This window comes from Bufo bufo, chromosome 10 (genome assembly GCF_905171765.1).
Source record: "Bufo bufo chromosome 10, aBufBuf1.1, whole genome shotgun sequence".
Classification (NCBI taxonomy): Eukaryota; Metazoa; Chordata; class Amphibia; order Anura; family Bufonidae; genus Bufo; species Bufo bufo.
The window spans coordinates 4,059,575-4,080,965 of NC_053398.1; the positions used below are offsets into that span (position 1 = coordinate 4,059,575).

At 46.5% G+C, this 21,391-nt stretch overlaps 2 protein-coding genes across 5 annotated transcripts in view; one reads left to right on the forward strand and one right to left on the reverse strand.

Moving 5' to 3' along the window:
* ARNTL (aryl hydrocarbon receptor nuclear translocator like) overlaps positions 1-8,452 on the forward strand; it is a 49,011-nt gene extending 40,559 nt beyond the window's left edge. The window contains exons 14-19 of the mRNA XM_040410627.1: positions 954-1,104; positions 1,188-1,276; positions 2,022-2,130; positions 3,648-3,741; positions 4,300-4,402; positions 7,902-8,452. Of these exons, the coding sequence (XP_040266561.1) occupies positions 954-1,104; positions 1,188-1,276; positions 2,022-2,130; positions 3,648-3,741; positions 4,300-4,402; positions 7,902-8,062 (707 nt within the window). The 3' untranslated portion in view covers positions 8,063-8,452. The remainder of the gene's footprint in view (positions 1-953; positions 1,105-1,187; positions 1,277-2,021; positions 2,131-3,647; positions 3,742-4,299; positions 4,403-7,901) is intronic.
* A 275-nt stretch (positions 8,453-8,727) lies between these two features.
* Positions 8,728-21,391, reverse strand: part of BTBD10 (BTB domain containing 10) — a 36,461-nt gene continuing 23,797 nt past the window's right edge. For all 4 annotated transcript variants that reach the window (XM_040410630.1, XM_040410632.1, XM_040410631.1 and 1 more), the window contains 6 exons: positions 18,706-18,991; positions 17,845-17,947; positions 12,992-13,112; positions 12,555-12,752; positions 11,658-11,768; positions 8,728-9,717 (listed from right to left, as the gene is read on the reverse strand). In XM_040410630.1, coding sequence (XP_040266564.1) covers positions 9,407-9,717; positions 11,658-11,768; positions 12,555-12,752; positions 12,992-13,112; positions 17,845-17,947; positions 18,706-18,991 — 1,130 coding nt within the window. In that variant the 3' untranslated portion in view covers positions 8,728-9,406. The remainder of the gene's footprint in view (positions 9,718-11,657; positions 11,769-12,554; positions 12,753-12,991; positions 13,113-17,844; positions 17,948-18,705; positions 18,992-21,391) is intronic.

Here is a 21,391-nt window from a genome sequence, read left to right on the forward strand (position 1 = left end):
GTGCGGGGTGCCCGACTCCTGCCAATCAGATATTGATGGCCTAAAAGGACTGTGAAGCTAGTTGTATATAGTAAATAATCAGCATGCCCTCTAGTGGTGGTTGTAGATAGTAAATAATCGGCATGCCCTCTAGTGGTGGTTGTAGATAGTAAATAATCGGCATGCCCTCTAGTGGTGGTTGTAGATAGTAAATAATCGGCATGCCCACTAGTGGTGATGAGCATATAGTAAATAATCGGCATGCCCTCTAGTGGTGGTTGTATATAGTAAATAATCAGCATGCCCTCTAGTGGTGGTTGTAGATAGTAAATAATCAGCATGCCCACTAGTGGTGGTTGTATATAGTAAATAATCAGCATGCCCACTAGTGGTGGTTGTATATAGTAAATAATCAGCATGCCCACTAGTGGTGGTTGTATATAGTAAATAATCAGCATGCCCTCTAGTGGTGGTTGTATATAGTAAATAATCGGCATGCCCTCTAGCGGTGGTTGTATATAGTAAATAATCGGCATGCCCTCTAGCGGTGGTTGTATATAGTAAATAATCGGCATGCCCTCTAGTGGTGGTTGTATATAGTAAATAATCAGCATGCCCTCTAGTGGTGGTTGTATATAGTAAATAATCAGCATGCCCTCTAGTGGTGGTTGTATATAGTAAATAATCGGCATGCCCTCTAGTGGTGGTTGTATATAGTAAATAATCAGCATGCCCTCTAGTGGTGGTTGTATATAGTAAATAATCGGCATGCCCTCTAGTGGTGGTTGTATATAGTAAATAATCAGCATGCCCTCTAGTGGTGGTTGTATATAGTAAATAATCAGCATGCCCTCTAGTGGTGGTTGTATATAGTAAATAATCAGCATGCCCTCTAGTGGTGGTGAGCTGCAGTTGCTTCCAGATGCGGCCTCTGCCATTCTCAGGCGATTGCTGACGTTCTCCATTCCTTGCAGTGTTACAAACGAGAGAAAAAATTACCACAAATTGTTACAAGTTTAAAATCAAAGATGGCTCCTTCATTACCCTGAAGAGTCGCTGGTTCAGTTTCATGAACCCATGGACCAAAGAAGTGGAATACCTGGTCTCCACCAACACAGTTGTATCGTAAGTCCTTCAGTATGGCTTCGCGGCGGGGGCACTGCTATAATATTGTCCGTGATTTTATTAACTGTTGATTTTTATTGCAGAACAAATATTCTAGAGAGCGGAGATTCGGCCTTTTCACACTTGTCGGCTTCCCCACCCAGTATGGACAGCGTCCTGCAGTCTGGAGAAGGTGAGGCTAGAGTCGGTCTGTAATGGCCTTCGCCCAATCATTGCTGCATGTTACACCCCCCCCCATGTAAACGGACGTCCTGCCGACTGTATGTGAGGGGTGTGAACGGTGCAGTTTGCATTGGCCCATGGAAAACCCTTTAAACGCATATCGATTGACTTGTTATATATGGTTGGTGCTCATTATGGGCCGTGTAAAAGACCCCTAAGGTTCCCGTCCAGATGAGGATTTATATGGAGGCCCAAAAAATATGGAAAATGACAGATTTGGCGCAAATTCCTCCCTCTGCGGTTCTAATACCGGCCTAAGTCCTCCCCCGGTACACGTCTTATTTCTGGTTGATGGGGAGTACTCCAATAACAAAAAACTAATTAAAACGTTTTTCTTCATAAAAACTCATCAGTGCCACCATCTTCCCCTCCTAGCCCTGTCCCCAGTGCCAGTACTTACCTTTCCTGTAGGGGCGCCGCTCCTCCATCTTCACTGCGCACTGCACTGCCATTCTGACGTCGGGTCATAGTGTGCGCGCTTACGTGCACTATGTCAGGATACAGTGCGGTACAGGCCGGCGGGTGACCAATAGCAAGCGCTTCACTCCCGCTCTGTGGTCACATGACACAAACGAATCCTCAATGCAAAAAATTTGCATCGAGGATTTTTTTTTTGTCAAATTACTCAATTCAATCAAGTAATCGTTTCAGCCCTAGTCATGACTTAACCTTTTTTTAATGTTATATATATTCAGGTGGCACAAAGCGAACCCATCCAACAGTGCCTGGCATTCCTGGCGGCACCAGAGCTGGAGCTGGAAAGATTGGCAGAATGATCGCCGACGAGATCATGGAAATTCACAGGTGAATAACTTTTAAAGGACATGAACATTGATTTTTACAGAATAAACCATGAGAGCCTCGTCAGCACCGATTTGGACTAAGGTTAAACCTGACGGATAACCTCGCCCATCTCCGGAAATCCCATAGAAATGAATGGAGTGGCTGCGCGCATGTGCAGGCAGCCGCTACGGTCATTTTAGGGGAACGGCAAGGAGCCTGCAGGGGGCACAGGGCACCTGTCCTTGAGATCGGTGGGGGTCCCAGTAGTAGGACCCCACTGATCGGATCCGTCCCCATTGACTATAATGTGGACGGGGGCGGAGCTCTGGCACAGCACAACAGTGCACGGCGAAAGGCCGCCGGACTAAAAGTACTGCATGTCTGCCTTTTTAGTCTGGCGGCCTCTCACCGTGCACTGTGCCGGAGATCCGCCCCTGTCCCCATTATAGTCAAAGGGGACAGAGCGGCAGTCTGGCGGCACGGCGAAATAGGGTGAACAGCCTGTCGGCTCTGTCCTGCCGCTAGTGTGAAAGTAGCCTCAGTTATCCCCTATCCTGTGAATAACTTGTACATGGATGGAGACTTTTGAGCAATGCTCTATGGGAAAAAAAAATATGCAAAGTGGTATTTTCCCAGGGAAAAAAGAACCAACTCGCCAGCGCCACCTATTGGAAGTGGCTTCCTATGAGTCAAAGTCAATCTTTTTACCAAGCCTTGGCACATGACAAGGAAAATAGCCAAGTATCCATACAAAGTCCGCTGCCCCTCATCCGTACGGAGCACTGCTAGAGTGTTTCCATACGCAGCTGGTCTCCAGGACAGGCGGCCAGAATCCTTCTCCGTACTGATGAGGGACAAGCACCCCGATACGGCTGTCTGCAGGTGGAGGATCGGCCATTTATTTTGTGTCTGTAACTTAAAACATACAAATCATACTTGTCACCTTGTGTCTGTTTGTGAAAGAAATAATTTTTTTTGCCCAAAACTGATTTGGTGCCACCATTGATTAAATCTTGAAAAAATTCAAATCTGGTGCAAATAAAGTGAGCGCCACAAGTGCCAGCGTACGACCACCTCTGGTGCGTTCAATAAATGTGCATCTGGTTTGCTCCCCCTGGTGGCCGCTCTGAACATGGTTGGCTGGACTTAGTACATTCTGATCGATGCCGTCTCTATTCAGGAGTGGGACAAATCGGCAGCGTTGCACAGCACCAGCAAAGTGGATGAGAATTTCTAAATTCTCATTCATAGGCTGTGTAAAAAAAACCTGCAGTGTTATGAATTTGAAAAACGCAGCATGTAATTTATACCGCGGCTTTCACCCTTTGCAATGGAGATTGGGAAATCTGCTGACTTTATCCGCAGCAAAAAACGCACCTAAAACTGCAGCAGCTTTTCCCCTAGACTGTCAGTCAGGTTTGAACCCCGCTTTAATCTGGTGACCTGGGCATAGTGTCCTGCCCGTGATCCTTTCATCTCAGCCATGGAGGGTGCACAGGACGTACTGGAGTTGTTTGATTTTGTTTTTTATTGTACAGAATAAGAGGATCTTCACCGTCGAGCTGTGGGTCGAGTCCACTGAACATCACCAGCACCCCCCCTCCTGATGCCTCCTCTCCAGGGGCTAAAAAGGTAAGTCCTCAGGGGTTTGTGGCAGTAGCGTCGCAACTAAAAAAAATATTGCACTATTCTTACCATTAAAATTCAGTGGCTGCGGACCACCAGTCACCTCACTGCAGGGTTGTCAGTGTAGACGTCTTATGGGGGCAGAAACGGGAAGCAATAAGGGGTCAGGGCAGACATTAAAGGGTTTCTGGCATCAGAAAAATGATTATGTAGCTGGCTGACATGTCAGCAGAACATAACTGTATGATCTCTCCTGTCCTGCACTCACTGCGCCTGATACTAAAATAGACGGCGCGGGATTTGCGGGGCACGGAGGAGACTGAGGAGGTCAATCCCCTTTACAAGGGTGTGCCAAATGGTGAGAGGACGGAGCCTCGAGGTGCTGCAGGAACGCCCCACTGGCACCTAGCGGATCATTCGCATATTATAAGTCATTATTTATCGCAAACGGTGGCAGGGAGATATCGGTTCTGCTGACAGGTCAGCCGGCTACAGAACCATTTTTCTGATGACAGAAACCCTTTAATGGCAATATTTTTACTTATTTATTTTTCTCTTCCATAGATTATGAATGGGGGCACCATGGACATCCCACTCTCCGGATTAGGTACAGGACCACTGCAGGATAACGCTGGCTTTCCATACGCTGACAACAACGCAATGCTCGGTAAGGACTGTACACGGGGCACAGGTAAAACTGCCTGAGAAATCATGTAAATGTATAAAACCGTGGTTTTCCTTCTGGTGCAGTTTTGCAGCCAAAGTAAATTAAGCTGTGGGGCTTTACTGTGCTTTAATTTACTACACTGTCTGGATGTTCATTATCTGATCTGTGGGGGGGGGGGACTGACGCACCCAGCACCCCTGCCAATCGGCTGTTTGAAGAGGCCATGGCACTGCAGCCTGTGCCTAGGTTAGTGAGGCTATGTTCATTGATCTAAGGGCCTGGGCTGCACTACCAAGCATGGCCACTATACAATGTATGGCGCTGTGCTTGGTGAGCCAGGTAATAGAGGCCACACCCCTCCGATCAGATATTGATGATCTATCCTGAATAAAATAGTGACAAGGATTTTTTATAAATTCCTTTTATACACAGCAGCCCGTTTTAGATGAGTCTAACGGCTGTATTTTGGCTACTAGTTTGGGCCAGACTACGTTGTACAACCAAAACTTGTTACGTAGCACTGATGGAAGTGAATGGGATAACTACACGACCCCAAAAATAAAAAAATTGGCAGTGTTGAATTGTTTGGAGAGGGCACCATTCACTTTGCGACTCGGGCAGTGTTCCACCGCGATCTGTGACCAAAGTCCTAATGTAGCGACGAGCCTGAGCTGGATGATTGGGATCCATAAGACACGGCCTGTGGACTCCATCATCCACGCACAACAGGGTTGTCGGACCTCCCAAAAAACATTTTACTGATGGTCCTGAAAGTATTTAAGGGGATTCTGTGGCCACATACGGTACCTTCCACTGAAGCCTTCTCCCAGTACACCATCGTGATCCAGAGCCCTATTCAGAGAAATAACCATCTTTACTTTATGCTTATGTTGGTGCCTTGACTATGTTGCGCCCACAACTTTGATGACTCCAGGCAGTGCAGATGTAATGGCGCCCGTACAGTACACAGCTTGGAGATCTCCATCCCTGTACTGGTTCTGCACGGCTGGCAGTGAAAGGAACCGAGTCTCTGGGTGCAATAGCGGTGCTCTTGTTGCACCAGTTGGCTCATTAGCATAAACTAAAAAGGGTTATTAATGTGAATAGGGCTACGGATCACAATGGCACAAAGTGTCCTGGAATCAGCGGAGACGCGCACATCTATACTGGGAGAAGGCGTCGGTGGAAATAGTAAATGTCGTTTCAGTTTATTTTGAATGGTGAAGGGAAAAGGATGTAAAGGACGTCCGTCGGCACAATGAACCCTAGTGCCACCTTATAGAGCTGATCATGCTGCAGTAATCGGGTATCATTTTGGAGAAATAAGTACCTTTTATGCTAAAGACGACCCTGAGATCCAAACTATTTCAGTACTGATCACTTGCAGGATCGCAGCAGTCCTCGTTCTGAGATGCCAACTGGGTTTTCACTGTTGCGTGCACCAGATCTCAGGGCAAGCAACCAAATGGTAAGGGTGCCTGGTCCTGTCAGTGTGGTGCTCCGAGGGGCTAAGCCAACCCCTCAGTGCTTAAAGCATCTCATTACCATAAAAATGAAGTACATTTTCTCTAAAATGACACCTCTGCTGCAGCATTCAGCATGATCAACCCTACCAGCCATGGTATTACTAGAAATGAGGGTGTAAGGCTGGGTTCACACGAGCGTGTCCGGATGCATCCTGGTGCATTGCAGCAAACCCGCGCGAGTAGGAATGCAATTGCAGTCAGTTTTGACTGCAATTGCAGCAAACCCGCGCGAGTAGGAATGCAATTGCAGTCAGTTTTGACTGCGATTGCGTTCCGATGTTCAGTTTTTATCGTGCGGGTGCAATGTTTTTTGCACGCGCGTGATAAAAAACAGACTGTGGTACCCAGACCCGAACTTCTTCACAGAAGTTTGGGATCGGTGTTGTGTAGATTGTATTATTTCCCCTTATAACATGGTTATAAGGGAAAATAATAGCATTCTGAATACAGAATGCTTAGTAGGTGATCAATTGAGGGTTAAAAAAAAAAAATTAACTCACCTTCTCCGCGTAGTTCCCGGTCTCTTCTTTAATGATGAGCTGTCTGTCGGCTAAAGGACCTTTGGTGACGTCAGATCACATGCTCCAATCACATGGTACATCACCACGGTGATGGACCATGTGATTGGAGCATGTGATCTGACGTCACCAAAGGTCCTTTAGCCAACAGCTCATCAGAAGAGACTGGGAAGTACGCGATCAAGAGGAGAGGGAGAGTTAATTTGTTAATTTTTTTAACCCCTCCAGCGCTATTGTACTATGCATTCTGTATTCAGAATGCTATTATTTTCCCTTATAACCATGTTATAAGGGAAAATACAGTGAATAGACTGTCACCTAGCAACCATGCGTGAAAATTGCACCGCATCCGCACTTGCTTGTGGATGCTTGCAATTTTCACGCAACCCCATTCACTTCTATGGGGCCTGCGTTGCGTGAAAAACGCAGAATATAGAGCATGCTGCGATTTTCACGCAACGCACAAGTGATGTGTGAAAATCATCGCTCATCTGAACAGCCCCATTGAAATGAATGGGTCCGGATTCAGTGCGGGTGCGTTCACCTACCGCATTGCACCCGTGCGGAAATCTCGCCTGTGTGAACGCAGCCTAAAGGGTCTGCAGGCATTAGCACTTGGATCACTGAAGACGGCCTCATGTAGGCGTTTATTTTTTTACTAGAAAACACACTGGGCCAGATTTATCATTAGCTCAAGGCAGAATATTGGAGTGGGGGGAAAAAAAACGCAAATTTTTGCACAATCGCTTAAACTGCGCAAAAATTTGCGACTTATTGGCTCTGCGCTATGCTCACCAGTTTTCTGAAAGTGGGAGTGTTTTCTTATGTAAATGAATCTCTAGACAGATTTACTATTGCAACTATTTAAAGTCGCAAAAAAAAGTGCAATTTCACTCCAGTGAGGATCATGCTTCTCATGTGACTTTCAGAAAGATGTGCGACTTTTGTAATGCTGCTTACTGACAAACTGCTACCGTCAAACCACATTTATTACAGTCTTAAAGGGCCGATCATAATACTGACTTTAGCTGTCAGAGTAATGATAAATCTGGCCCACAGTACATTGCAAAAATATTTTAATGACCCTCCACAATGTAAACCCATTCACCACGTCTGTCCCAGCAGAGGTCCCGTCACTGGCACCATTCACAGGGCTGAGCGGTGATGGGATTGGCATGTGTCACATCACTGCAGAGGCCAGTGCATGTGACCCCTGACTGGTATTGCCCACTGGGGATGGGAACTTTGATGCTGGAACACAGCAACAATTAATAAAAAAAATTAAGGGCCCAAACATCCCCTTTTTAAGGTGCCCATACACAAGAGAAAAGAAAAATGCAGTCTCACCATCCTGTGAAGAATTCTGTTTGTTCTCCAGACGATTGATTTCCCGGAATCGGATGTAGGAGACTTGGCTGCAGTTCCTTTAATGTTTTGCCTCTTCCCTCCATGCAGGTGAAAACGCACAAATTGGGATTGATATGATAGAACCAGAACACGGGTCAAGCAGTCCCTCCAATGATGAAGCGGCGATGGCGGTCATTATGAGTCTCCTGGAGGCAGATGCAGGACTCGGGGGTCCCGTAGACTTCAGTGACTTGCCTTGGCCGTTGTGAATAGGACTAGAGTTTTTTTATTTTTCCATCCACAGCATCAAAGTGCATTATGGGAGCTTCAACTACTTCAGTGCCCCGTTGGCAGGAAGACGTAAACAGGACCCGAGATCAGTTGTATGTCATAAGCCATATCTGCTCACCGCTCGCTGTCTAGTGTTAGACCCGCTCAGTGATCCGGCTTGTGGTTACAGCTTTGTATATTTTTGAAATTTGATGCTTTTTTAAAAATAATTGTACAAATGGGCAATGGTGTCAGCAAATCATGTCATTTCAGATGTCTGGTGTGTACGCGGAGCCATCCCTTCCGTGGATATTTCTTATAACTTGTACAAAAGATGGTTTATTGTAAGAATCCTATATGGTACAGTGTAATAGTTAAATATTTTTTAAATAAATTGTTTAATTGTTTAATTATGGTGCGGCACTCCGAGTTATGGTCCGTGGTAACGGAATCCATGATGCAATTCACCTTTTACCATCAAACGAAGTGTGAACGAATTTCATAAGCAGAAATTTGCTCGTCTCTAGTTACAGCCAAGTGAAGAGCTGCTGTTTTTGAAGACAATAACCCTAACCCTTTAACAGTTGTCATGCAGTGTTTTACTCAGCAGAGGGCAGCACCTCCATATAAAAACCATTCTGACCCCAGGCCACAGCAGATTTAAAATAATGACAATTTATTTAAATGCAAAACATACAATCATTTATTTCAAACAATTCTCTTGGTAAACTCGGCCGGGAAAGATTGTGTGGTGTAAGGCATCGCTTGCTCCAAGCCCCCATTGAATGACATTCCAGGGGCTGGCTTTAGTGAGAACGCCCCGCTTGTGCTCAGTGAATACAGGTAAAGGGAAATAAGATCACCAAATATCCAAACGCAACTTTTTTTTAAATTGATGCACTTTTTAAAGTTAATACTAATATACTATAAAATTAACTTTACAAACACCGCCTGAAACCATCCATAAAGTGCCAGTACGAAAAAACCCGGAGGAGACCCTGTGATATCCTCCAGCTGCCAACAGATAGCAGAGAGGGATTGGGGGGGGATAGTTACAGTGTGAAGGAGTAAACAGACAGCCGACATCACAAGCCCACCAGAAACACATGACAGCTGGAACCTCTGCTTGTTCCTTTGGTCAGTAAAAGAAAAAGTCCACACTGCACAACCAGAACAGCGCATTGGTGTATTACATGTCCCACGTGTGGCAGTGCCACCATAACGCCATTTGCCCCCTCCCTTTTGTAATGATTGTATAAAAAGAAACCCTCAGCATTGGTGACAGATGAATTCGACTCCTATGATGGCCGATTGCACACGTTCCTGCAGCTGTGAAGCCTGTATTATAAGGTGGAGTTCTGCCCGTCTGGTTCTGTCTCGTTGTTACCTGGGGTGGGGTGATTAGGTAAGATGTCGAGCTCGTCTACTTGAGGTGTTGGGTGCATAACCACAAGCTGGTCCTGTGGGATGTCGGCAGCGGCTGCAGCCAGGTTGGTGATGGATTTGCTTTTCACACACTGGAAGTCCACATGTCTGCTTTTCCCCTCTTCCTTCTCCCAGGACATCCTGATAAAGGGCCGCTGCACATAGTTGTAGATGACCTCTGGTCGTCCACCCGGCCTCTTCTTCACTTTCTCCTTGTATGTTGGGTAACCTGAAAGGGAGCGAATCAGAATTAGAAGCTGCAGATGTCTGCCGTGGACTTCACCATTTGCAAGTCCACAACATTTGGCCACAGTTTTGTTATGCCTGACAGTCCCGGAAAAGCTACAGATTCTTATTTCACGCTATGGCTTCTCGGCCCACAGGTCAGTTAAGGGTACTTTTACACTAGCGTTTTTGTTTTCTGGTATTGAATTCCGTCACAGGAACTAAATACTGGGGAAAAAAACTGATCAGTTTTATCCTAATGCATTCTGAATGGAGAGCGATCCGTTCAGGATGCATCAGTTCAGTCCCTTTTAAGTTTTTTGGACGAAGAAAATACCGCAGCATGCTGCAGTTTTCTCTCCAGCCAAAAATACTGATCACTTGCCAGATGCGGCATTAATTTACATTTACAAGTGTATTAATGCCAGATCCAGCACTAAGTGTTCGGGCAACACAGATCCAGCTTTCTGGTCTGCACAGACCTTTAAAAATGCAAAAAATAAATAACATTTTATACCGGATCAGTTTTTTCCAGAGAGACAGATCCGGTATTGCAATGCATTTGTCAGACGGATCCGGAAATGGAACTGCCTGCCAGAATCCTCTGCCGCAAGTGTGAAAGTAGCCTTACTCTTAGCAGGTCTAAGAAACATTCATTTCTGGCTCTAGATTGTGGGTTTGATGAGGCACAAGCAGTTTTGAAATCTGCACCTCATGGGAAGACTTCCACTTCGCGGAAACTGTGCGGCTCTGTCCTAAGGCCTGTTTCACACTTGCGTTGTGGCAAGTGCCATTTAATACATCCGGATGCATCTGTTTCAGTCAGATCTGGTTGTATTAAATCAAAACCAAACAAACTGGATCCAGTATGAACATCATTGTAAGTCAATGGGCGCCGGATCTGATTTTTCCATTAACGGTTTGTTCCGTGTAGCAGACCAGACACTAATTCGCAGCTGGCAGCAGTTTTGCATCCACTAAAAAAAAAAATGCAACAAATTGATCCTGATCAGTTTTGTCCTGGCTTTGAGATCCAGCAGAATGCCACAACACAAGATAAAACCGGCCTAAAGGAAGGGGGGAAACACATGAGCATGAATGAAAACTTTTCTGTGATCTTTAACCCTTTCAGCACCCTGCCATATTTCACCTTAAGCAGCATGCGGTTTTATGGAAGTCTGACACGACACACTTTGGAACGCATTTACTTATCCAAGATTCTTTTCTTGTGACACATTGTACTTCATGACAGTGATAAATATGAGTCAATATATTTATTTATAAAAAAAAAAATCCATTAGATTTTTTTTTAGGCCTTTAGAAGGATTAGAATTTTAGAAGCAAATCTTAACATTTTTAAGAAAATTACCAAGACCCACTTTATTAAAAACACTTATTTTTGTCCGACTTTGGGACTTCAACGTCTGATCCCTCCTGTATTGCACTGTTTAGCCTGTTAGCTTTTACACTGACAGCCTAAGGGGCTGGATCTCGCAGGCTTCCGTAGAAGGCAAGTCCCGATGCCTATGAAAGTAATCGGGCTGCCTTTCCAGCCATCAGGTGCCTGTCACTGCAACGCAGGGACCCGATAAGGAAGGATCCCATAACCTCAGCAAACCCCCTGCATGCCGTAGTGAGCTTTGACTGGCATACAAGGGGTTAATAAACCGGCATCAATGAAAACACAGATGCTGGAGTATACAGCAGGGGCTCGGCCGTGACTGCTGGGTCCGTGCCGCTGATCGGGCAGGGGTAGCTCCTGCACCCACAGCAGTACAGGTTACAGGGGTATTCTGGTTGTTGGACGTTATCCCCCATTCACAGGGCTGTGTGGACATAATGGGAGAGACGGCCACAGCTTCTGAAGTAGTCGCTCTGCAGGTAACGCCTCCATATTTATAATCCTGTACCATAAAATGGAGAAGATTCAGGGAAGACGCTCACCTTCAATGCCTAGCCGGATCTTTTTAAGTCCTCTCTCCTTAAGGACAGACTTGGCCACATCTCTGTTTTCTATGTACTTGAAGAACCTGTACAACTTGGTGCTGTAAATAACTGGAGAGAAAAAAAAAAAAAATATTAAAGATCTCAAAGCAGCATAAAAACAGTATGGGGGTCATTTATTAACCAGAAATACGCCTATATTAGGCATATTTCTGCTGCAGATTGTGGCACAAAGGTCCTTTGCACCGCAATCTGCAACTTCACCCCGCTCCCGTCAGTTCTAAAAAAGTGCGCGGGGTGATTTAGGCGTAGAGAAAGGTCTAAATGTAAGACAGCAAGGAAGCTGCCTAACATTTAGACGGGCGCTGGATACACAGAAGTTATGTAGAGACCGGCGCCACTACATAACTCCGGCGGATCCTCCGCCAGCGCAGGGATTAAGAACAGCATCTAAAATGCCGGTCTTAATAAATGTGCGCCAATGTACCCAAGAGCTGCTGGTTACTGCTGAAATTCACAAATCCTGAAACGCCTGAGCTCTCAAAACGCAGCGGAAACTAACCTCCCTGTACAGCACTAATATGACAACTGCGAGTGAGCGCTTTTTCTGTTTTTGAACATGGCTTCAGCAGACACGAGCTATGGCTTCTGCAGCCACAAACAATGGGAGGTGCCTCAAGGCAAAAAAAAAAGCACAATTCAAACCAAACAACTGAACAAGCAGGGAACACTAAGTTTTTATTTTATTTTTTAAAGCATGCCAAAGTTTATGAATAATTTAAAATTAAAACTAAACAAAATTTTTTGCTTAAAAGTGGAATACATCATTTCCACCCACTATGGACTTCTTGAAAATAAAGCAAAAGAGAAGTAACAATACTACTATTAGCTACATACTTTGAGAATATTCCTCTCCCATCTGTGGTGGGTACTCTTCGTCCCAGTCCACCACATCGTCATCGGTTAGCACCACGATATGGCATTCTCTCTCTCCGCTCTGAGCGCTGGCAACCATCAAGGGCAGGATCATCTCCTCCAAGTAAAACTCAAACTGTCTCCGAGCCCCGTCATTGGACAGTTCATGCATGAGCGCACCTGGAATAAGTGACATTAAGAAATCAAATGCAGAAAAAAAAGTGACAAAAATCTGGAACAAGACACAAAGGCGCAGAAGCTGTTACAGATTTAAAGGCACAGGACGCAGAATGTGTCAAAGCAGAGAGAAGCGAGATGTCACAGAGATGGTGACTGCATCATTTATCTGTGCTGCCACACAAGAGGATGTGAGATGGAAGAGCAGGACAGACACGGAGACGCTTCTGCCGGATACTTACTGAGGTCTCTACATTTGATAGTGCTATACTCAAATGAGATACAGAGATAGTCGCACGCTTCTCTGAGCTCCGGGATAGATATTCCGTCCGGACAGCGAATTATCCCGGTCTTGTAGTAATCCTTATTTAAAAAAATAAAATACAAAAATAATAAAAAAAGTTATAAACCCATAAGGAAACTGGGAGGAAAATAAAAATAAAGCGAAGAAGAGGAAGTCTGGGAAATGCAGCAAACAGAAGTGTCATAGCTAGAGATGAGCGAATTCCATATTTTGAAAGTAGTTTGCGCTTTGTTTGGTGGTAAAAGCAGAATTGCGTTATGGATTCAGTTACCACGGACCATAACGCAATTCTAAGACAGACATTCCGATATTCATTCTGTCATAATAGAAGTCTTTGGCCTGCATAATGGATCCGTCCCGTTTCAGTTATGCAGGGGAGTCCTCTCCTGCATAACGGAAACGGGACGGATCAGTTATGCAGCCCATAGACTTCTATTATGATGGAATGAATATCGGAATGTCTTTAAAGGCATGCCATCACAGAATTCAGTTATAGTTCGTGGCAACGGAATCCATAATGCAATTCTGCTTTTACCACCAAACGAACTTCATAATATGAAATTCACTCATCCCTAGGTCATAGCCTTGGACTGATGTAAGTAATACAATTCACTGGCCTATACAATTCTTCTATCTCCTCCTCCCCCAATTAGTAACCTGCCTGGAGAGCACTGGGAAAGTCTTCAGACACCTTCACAATCCCCATAATGAGAAAGTGAAAACAGAAGCCCTGAGGAGGAAAGAACTGCCTGTAGAGCTCAGAGACAGGATTGTATGGAGGCTCAGATCTGGAGAAGGGGACAGAACCTTTCCACTGCACTGAAAGATCCCAAGAGCACACAGTGTCCTCCATAATTCTTACATGAAAGGAGTTTGGTGGGGCAGCCAGCTCTAAGTAATCGGGTAGAAGGGCCTTAATGAGAAAAGTGACCAAGAACCCCATGGTCACTCTGGCCGAGCTCCAGAGATCCTATGTGCAGATGGAAACTTCCAGTAGGTCGACCATCACTACAGCCTCCACTAATCTGGGCTTTATGGCAGAGTGGCCGGAAAGAAGCTTCTCAGTAAAAGGCACATGAAAGCCGCCTGGAGTTTGTATAATAGCACCTAAAGGATCTCAGACTGAGAAACAAGACACTCTGGTCAGATGGAACTTTTTGGCCTCAATTCTAAGCATCATGTCTGGAGGAGACCAGGCGCCGCTCATCACCTGTTCAACACCATCTCTACAGTGAAGCATGGGGGTGGGAGCATCATGTCTGGAGGAGACCAGGTGCCGCTCTACACCTGCCCAATACCATGTCTACAGTGAAGCATGGGGGTGGCAGCATCATGTCTGGAGGAGACCAGGCGCCGCTCATCACCTGTTCAACACCATCTCTACAGTGAAGCATGGGGGTGGCAGCATCATGTCTGGGGGAAACCAGGCGCCGCTCATCACCTGTTCAACACCATCTCTACAGTGAAGCATGGGGGTGGGACTCGGGAGCATCATGCTAAGGGGACAGAGACCAGTCCGGGTGGAGGGAAAGCTGAATGGATATAGGTTCAGAGATACTCTTAGTGAGCACCTGATCCAGAGCTTTGGGCCGACCCTTCCTACAGTACAATGACCCTAAGCACACGGCCAAGACAACACAGGAGCGGCTTAGGGACAACTCTGGGAATGTCCAGCCGGAGCCCTGAACCCAATGGAACATCTCTGGAGAGATCTGAAGATGGCTGTCCACCGACCTGACAGAGGTGGAGAGGATCTGCAGAAAAGAGAGGCTGAAAATCTCCAAGAAGACTTATGTCCCGAGTAAAGGGGGCCCAAGACTTATGTCCCGAGTAAAGGGGGCCCAAGACTTATGTCCCGAGTAAAGGGGGCCCAAGACTTATGTCCCGAGTAAAGGGGGCCCAAGACTTATGTCCCGAGTAAAGGGGGCCCAAGACTTATGTCCCGAGTAAAGGGGGCCCAAGACTTATGTCCCGAGTAAAGGGGGCCCAAGACTTATGTCCCGAGTAAAGGGGGCCCAAGACTTATGTCCCGAGTAAAGGGGGCCCAAGACTTATGTCCCGAGTAAAGGGGGCCCAAGACTTATGTCCCGAGTAAAGGGGGCCCAAGACTTATGTCCCGAGTAAAGGGGGCCCAAGACTTATGTCCCGAGTAAAGGGGGCCCAAGACTTATGTCCCGAGTAAAGGGGGCCCAAGACTTATGTCCCGAGTAAAGGGGGCCCAAGACTTATGTCCCGAGTAAAGGGGGCCCAAGACTTATGTCCCGAGTAAAGGGGGCCCAAGACTTATGTCCCGAGTAAAGGGGGCCCAAGACTTATGTCCCGAGTAAAGGGGGCCCAAGACTTATGTCCCGAGTAAAGGGGGCCCAAGACTTATGTCCCGAGTAAAGGGGGCCCAAGACTTATGTCCCGAGTAAAGGGGGCCCAAGACTTATGTCCCGAGTAAAGGGGGCCCAAGACTTATGTCCCGAGTAAAGGGGGCCCAAGACTTATGTCCCGAGTAAAGGGGGCCCAAGACTTATGTCCCGAGTAAAGGGGGCCCAAGACTTATGTCCCGAGTAAAGGGGGCCCAAGACTTATGTCCCGAGTAAAGGGGGCCCAAGACTTATGTCCCGAGTAAAGGGGGCCCAAGACTTATGTCCCGAGTAAAGGGGGCCCAAGACTTATGTCCCGAGTAAAGGGGGCCCAAGACTTATGTCCCGAGTAAAGGGGGCCCAAGACTTATGTCCCGAGTAAAGGGGGCCCAAGACTTATGTCCCGAGTAAAGGGGGCCCAAGACTTATGTCCCGAGTAAAGGGGGCCCAAGACTTATGTCCCGAGTAAAGGGGGCCCAAGACTTATGTCAATACAAGATGTTAGTTTTTCCTTTTCAGTAAATCGGTGAAGATTTCTCACCTTCTCATTCTGGGGACTGAGGGCAGAACGATGGGGGAACCGATCGCACAAGGAGCGAGAGGACAAAATAAAAAAGTGAAAGGGTCTGAAGCCTTTCGAATGCGCTGTACACAATATACTACCCTCTTCTCACCCGATTCCTATTTTTTATACGGCTCAGTTCATACTTGCGCTGCGAGATTCCCGCCAAGTGTTGTGGCTTTTCTGACAGTTCTGCTGATATTCTTCCCACCAAAATGTACCATAATGTCCATCAGGATCCGTCACAGCAGCCCAGGCACAGGTGTGAACAGAGCCCAACACTCCATCCTACACCTGTATAGTAGTGCACTGCTCCCTACTTTATCTCTAATAAACCCCCATCACATACAGATCTACACAGGACAATTTAGCAGCGCAGGAGACGCCAAGTGAAAGGCATCAGTGCAGCCGCTAACGCCAGGATGAGTGAAAGGGACCGATTACTCGTTATCTGGCGAGAACAGGAAAGAGTTAATGATCAGTGATGGTTTAAAGGGGGGAAAAGTAATTCTGGCTAAAAGCTCTGTCTGCAAAATAACTAAATGGAGGAATGTGCCAGACTCCTCCTGCACACGGTTAATGCATTTAAAGGGCCAGAGCCAAGTTTCCACTGATCCTATAAGGATCGCTGCTGATGAGCACACGTGGATACAGACTACCTATAATGCAGGGAGAAAGCAGCAGCTGCCTGGCATTGATCATCTACACTGCGGCTGAGACAGCAACATCACCGGAGAGGACGTCTCGCTCTGGAATGTAACGTTTTTCTTGACTACGTCTTCAAAGTGCTGAGATTATACAAAGAGCGGCTCTGCCACCGCATTGTGTTCCACTAGCCAAAAATGTCATTAAGTGCAGCACAACAGACTGGAGCGAGCCAATAATAAGAACACCCTAAAATAGACTATAGGGATAGGAGCGAGCCAGAAATAGCTGGAGGGCCTCTGACAAACAGAGATGGCAGCAGACGGCCTCGGAGCACAGATCCACACAGACGTGGCCCTGCATAGTGAACACATCGTCTACAGGCCACGTCTCGTACTGCAGTGAACATCAGACAGGTTTTTTTATTTTATTTCTTCTTAATCTAACCTTACAGAAACCATGTTCAAGTAGGGCTTGTAAGAAAGCTCTCTGCAGTCCCTGGGTCCTCCGTTCTCTGCGCTCCCAGTTCCTGATGGGCCTATGGGTCGGTGTCGCCTGTCCTCCTCATGTTTTACAGCAGCTCTTCCCTCGCCTCCCTGTACTCAGGGCCTAACCAGGTTACACCTCACGTTATGCCATTATCCTCTCGTCCATGCCCAATACTTTAATTGTGGATAATCTGAGACCGCAAAGCTTTACATAACCCCTGTCCCCATCAAGGGCCACTCACCACCACTAAACCTATTGTCATCACAGCCCTAATAACCCATCTGGCTGCCCCTTCTAGTTTATTTCCCCGATAGGTTTCTGTAAATGCTTGTATTTCTCATCAAGTTATTTGTCTTGGCCATCTGCCTTGGGCCGCCCCTCTGCTATTCCTCCTGGAAATGCATGATTAAATTGACAACTGGTCGTTACCCTTCGCCTTGACAATTTTCTTGTGTCCCTACAGCCGGTGAGGAATGAGCAGTGTCAGACTAACAGGCCCCCCCCCACGGGGAATGGTAAGTTATCCATTTAGTAGTACACTTCCAGGAGGAATACAGAGGGACACTACAATACACAAAGATGCTCCAAAACGAGACAAGTTGGGCCTTACTGATCCTGATCCTTACAGTAAAGCTGGACTAAAACCTACCTTACATTGAGCACAAACGACCAAGTAACAGTTATATAAGGTTTCAGAAATAAGGTGAGAACATCAGAAATAGCAGGAAAGCAAGAAATTCTCACCAGAATGGCCCGAAACACAGTGGAGCTGATTCCCTCCGCCACTTCAAACTCTCCCTTGTCATTAGGACGCGTGAAATTATGTTCTCTGCCAGATCCAAACATCCTGCGCAACGAGATCGGCACAGGTCAAGAGACAGACAGAAGCAACTCTGCAGACAGACGTCATCTGCTACGACTATGTACACAGCTCCGCTGCAGAGCTATGTGTCTCCAAGGCTCCAGATAACGAGGTGCTGGGCGCTGTTCACATCACGCTGGAGGTATACATCACACCTTTCCCAGTGCATACAAGTCCCCAAACGTGATGTGAACACAGCCTAACACAACTGCGGGTTCAGATGGCCGCAGGCTTGTTTGCAGTGTGTCACCACAAAGACTCGTGGCTCTGCATAGGAGCTGTGTGCACAATTTTTGATGCACTGAATGCAAAGTGGACAAACCTTTTAAAATAGCAGTTCCCCAATATTCAGCAGAACCAGAACCATTCCCATCTGCTGCAGGAGCGACTGAAAATTAATGTGCCCCACAAACTAAGGGTGTGCACAGGACACAGACTCCAGGCCGTAGGGCGCCTTCACACGTGGCAGAAAATTCTGTGACTGAAAATCAGCTCCATTCACTCCCGCCTTACTCAAAATGAATGGAGCGGATTTTCAGGCGCAGAATTTTCTGCCACGTGTGAAGGCGCCCTTACGTCCCATGGGCAGTCTAGCAGCTGAAGGAAGTGATTCTAAAGAAGAACATTAGGGAATTGTTAGTTAGGTAACTGCATTATAAATTAGCTCCAGACTGAAGCCTGCAGAGATGTAAGAACGGCCTCTGGACCACTGAACAGACAACCACGAAATGCAAAATACCAACCTGCCCAGCATTGTGTTTGGCTGTGCCGTGAAAATGGCGGGGTCTACAACAAATCTGGTGTTGTCCACTATCAGGGTGACTCTCTCGGCGGTGCGGATGCTCCGCGCTCCTTCCTTTACATTCTCGTACACAAACACCATCTCCCCAGCGCTCTTACAGTTCCCTTCCGAACTCGAGTGGCTACTGTTTCGGCTACTGAGCCCAAAACTACTACTGGAGCCGTTGGGGGAGGTTTTCTGAGGGCGGGGGCTGCTCGGCCGGGATGAACAGTATTCCTTCTCTCGATCTATAAAAGAAAATCAAGTCTTTAAGATCTCGGACCGGAAGCGAGACATTTTCAGCTGTAGACGTACAGGGAGCCACACTTATGTGCACAGTAATTGAATTTCCAAGCACTCAGGACTTACAGCAAGGACCTGGCCTGTTACGGTAAGGGGGCCGCCGGCCATCAGGATGCCCCCAATTCACTTACCTACAGGCTCTGCACACAGGGAAAGTGAAAATCACAGAAACTGAAAACTCACAAGACTTGACATAAATTAACAAGTGCTCATCTTATACCAGCATAAAATCATGACGTCATGCGCTGACCCAGGAGAGGGAGGAGTCAATGAATTAAGGCGGAGCTCATAGAGCGCGGTGTGCATCCAATCAGAGGTCTAGATCTGCAGCGTTGGCAGGACATAGGCAGAGTCCATGTAAACATATGTATTGCACAGTTCCTCACACATCAGTCCTTAAAGGGGTTCTCTGACTTCGCAGATGACATTCATCATGTAGATCCAGTTAATACAAGGCAGTTACTAATGCGTCGTCATTCTCCATACTGACATATTGTTTGGCTGGATTCATGTCTGCATCACATCATACACGGCTCATATGTAGAAGTTACGACTTGGAACGAGAGAATTTCATATTTTGAAATTCCTTTTTTTAGGTTCGGGTTGTGGAATAATCTAAATTGCGTTATGGATTCTGTTACCACGGACCATAACGCAATTCCATGAACGAATGCATAACGGAATGCCTTTAGAGGACTCCAGCATAACGGAAACGGGAAGGATGCGTTTTGCAGCCCATAGACTTCTATGACTAACGGCATTCCGTCATGGAGTTGCGTTATGGTCCGTGGTAACAGAATCTATAACGCAATTCAGATTCTACCACAACCTGAACATCCTTAGTTACGACCATCCTGTAATCCAGCAGCCGTGGTCGTGCTTGCACACTATCGAAGAGCGCACCAGCCTACCTGCGCTCCTATGGTCTCGACCAGCAGAGAGGCCAACGCTTTTTCCTATAGTGTGAAAGCACAACCACTGCTGCTGGGTTGAAAGGTGGTTGTAACCATGGAAACAAGCCGTGTATAATGCGATGGAAACATGAATCCCACAGCAAAAGGAGGCAATATGGAGAATCACAATACATTAGGAAGTGCCTTGTATTAACTTTATCTACATGATAAATGGCATTTGCTAAAGTAAGAGGACCCCTTTAATGACTGATTTATGAGGAACTGTGCAAGACATGCATTTACATGGACACCTCAGGCTCTACTAGCTCCGCCTTAATTCATTGACTCCTCCCTCTCCTGGATCAGAGCATGACAATGATTTTAAAGAAGCCTTATGCTAACGTTTGCTGAAGTGAGAGGACCCCTTTAATAGCCGCACACTATATCCTTTGGCTTGATTTTCACTGGCACAAAGTCATTCAATTCTTATTGATGTTGGATAATCTTGTATCTGACTGCGGAGGGTCACCTCAGGTCCTGGCGTGGAGATTTACTTACACATCATCCATAATGATCTCATTTAAAAGACTCTGGAATAATAAGACTTAAACCAATTGTGGAGGAAAAATTACATTAAATCTAAAACCCTCGGTGGAATAACCTGCCTCAACCCACAACTGGAAATGGCCGACTGGTGAGTCACATGAGGGTGAGGCACACGGGGCAGCCTCGATGCCTCCGCAATGTTCAGTGGCTGGATGATTTCACCTGCAATCGGCCCTGCGGCTTCCTGGCACTTAACACCTGTGCCAATACCGCCAGGTGGACTCGCCCTAGAGCACGGGTCAGCAAGGGCTCCAGCTGTTGAGACTACAATTCCCAGCATGCTCCAGTCACTTGTATGAAAGTTCCAGTAACAGGCGACCAAGTGTGCATGCTGGGAGTGGTAGTTTCATAGCAGTTAAAGGATAACTGTCATATTTTCACTCAAAATTCAATTTTCGCACATGTTGCTGCTGCTGTGGTGATAATCCATAATCACTAATTATTGTGTTTAATAAGATTCCGTCCATAGCAACCGCTCCTCAAGACTCTTCTGACTATGCTCTCAAGATGGCCGCCGATGCCCTTACTCTGAGGCCAAGACCTCCCTCTACCCAGAATTCATTCAGCTCATCTCGAGAAAAAAGCGCAGCCTCACCTCAACCAATCGGCTTTCTCCAGACTTAAACACGCCCTCTTACTCCTGAGTAGTTGATCGCGAATATTCTAATCGCAAATTTTTATTGCGAATATCGGCATTATCCCTGTCCGACGGGACTGTCCGCTACTACGTCCTCCGTCTTCTGTATATAGAAGATAGGAGACAGAGGACACCTAGCAACACTGCATATTCAGTTATTTCGTGCAGGATGTTTTGTATCTTTTTCTGTGATTTTTTATTTCAAGTGT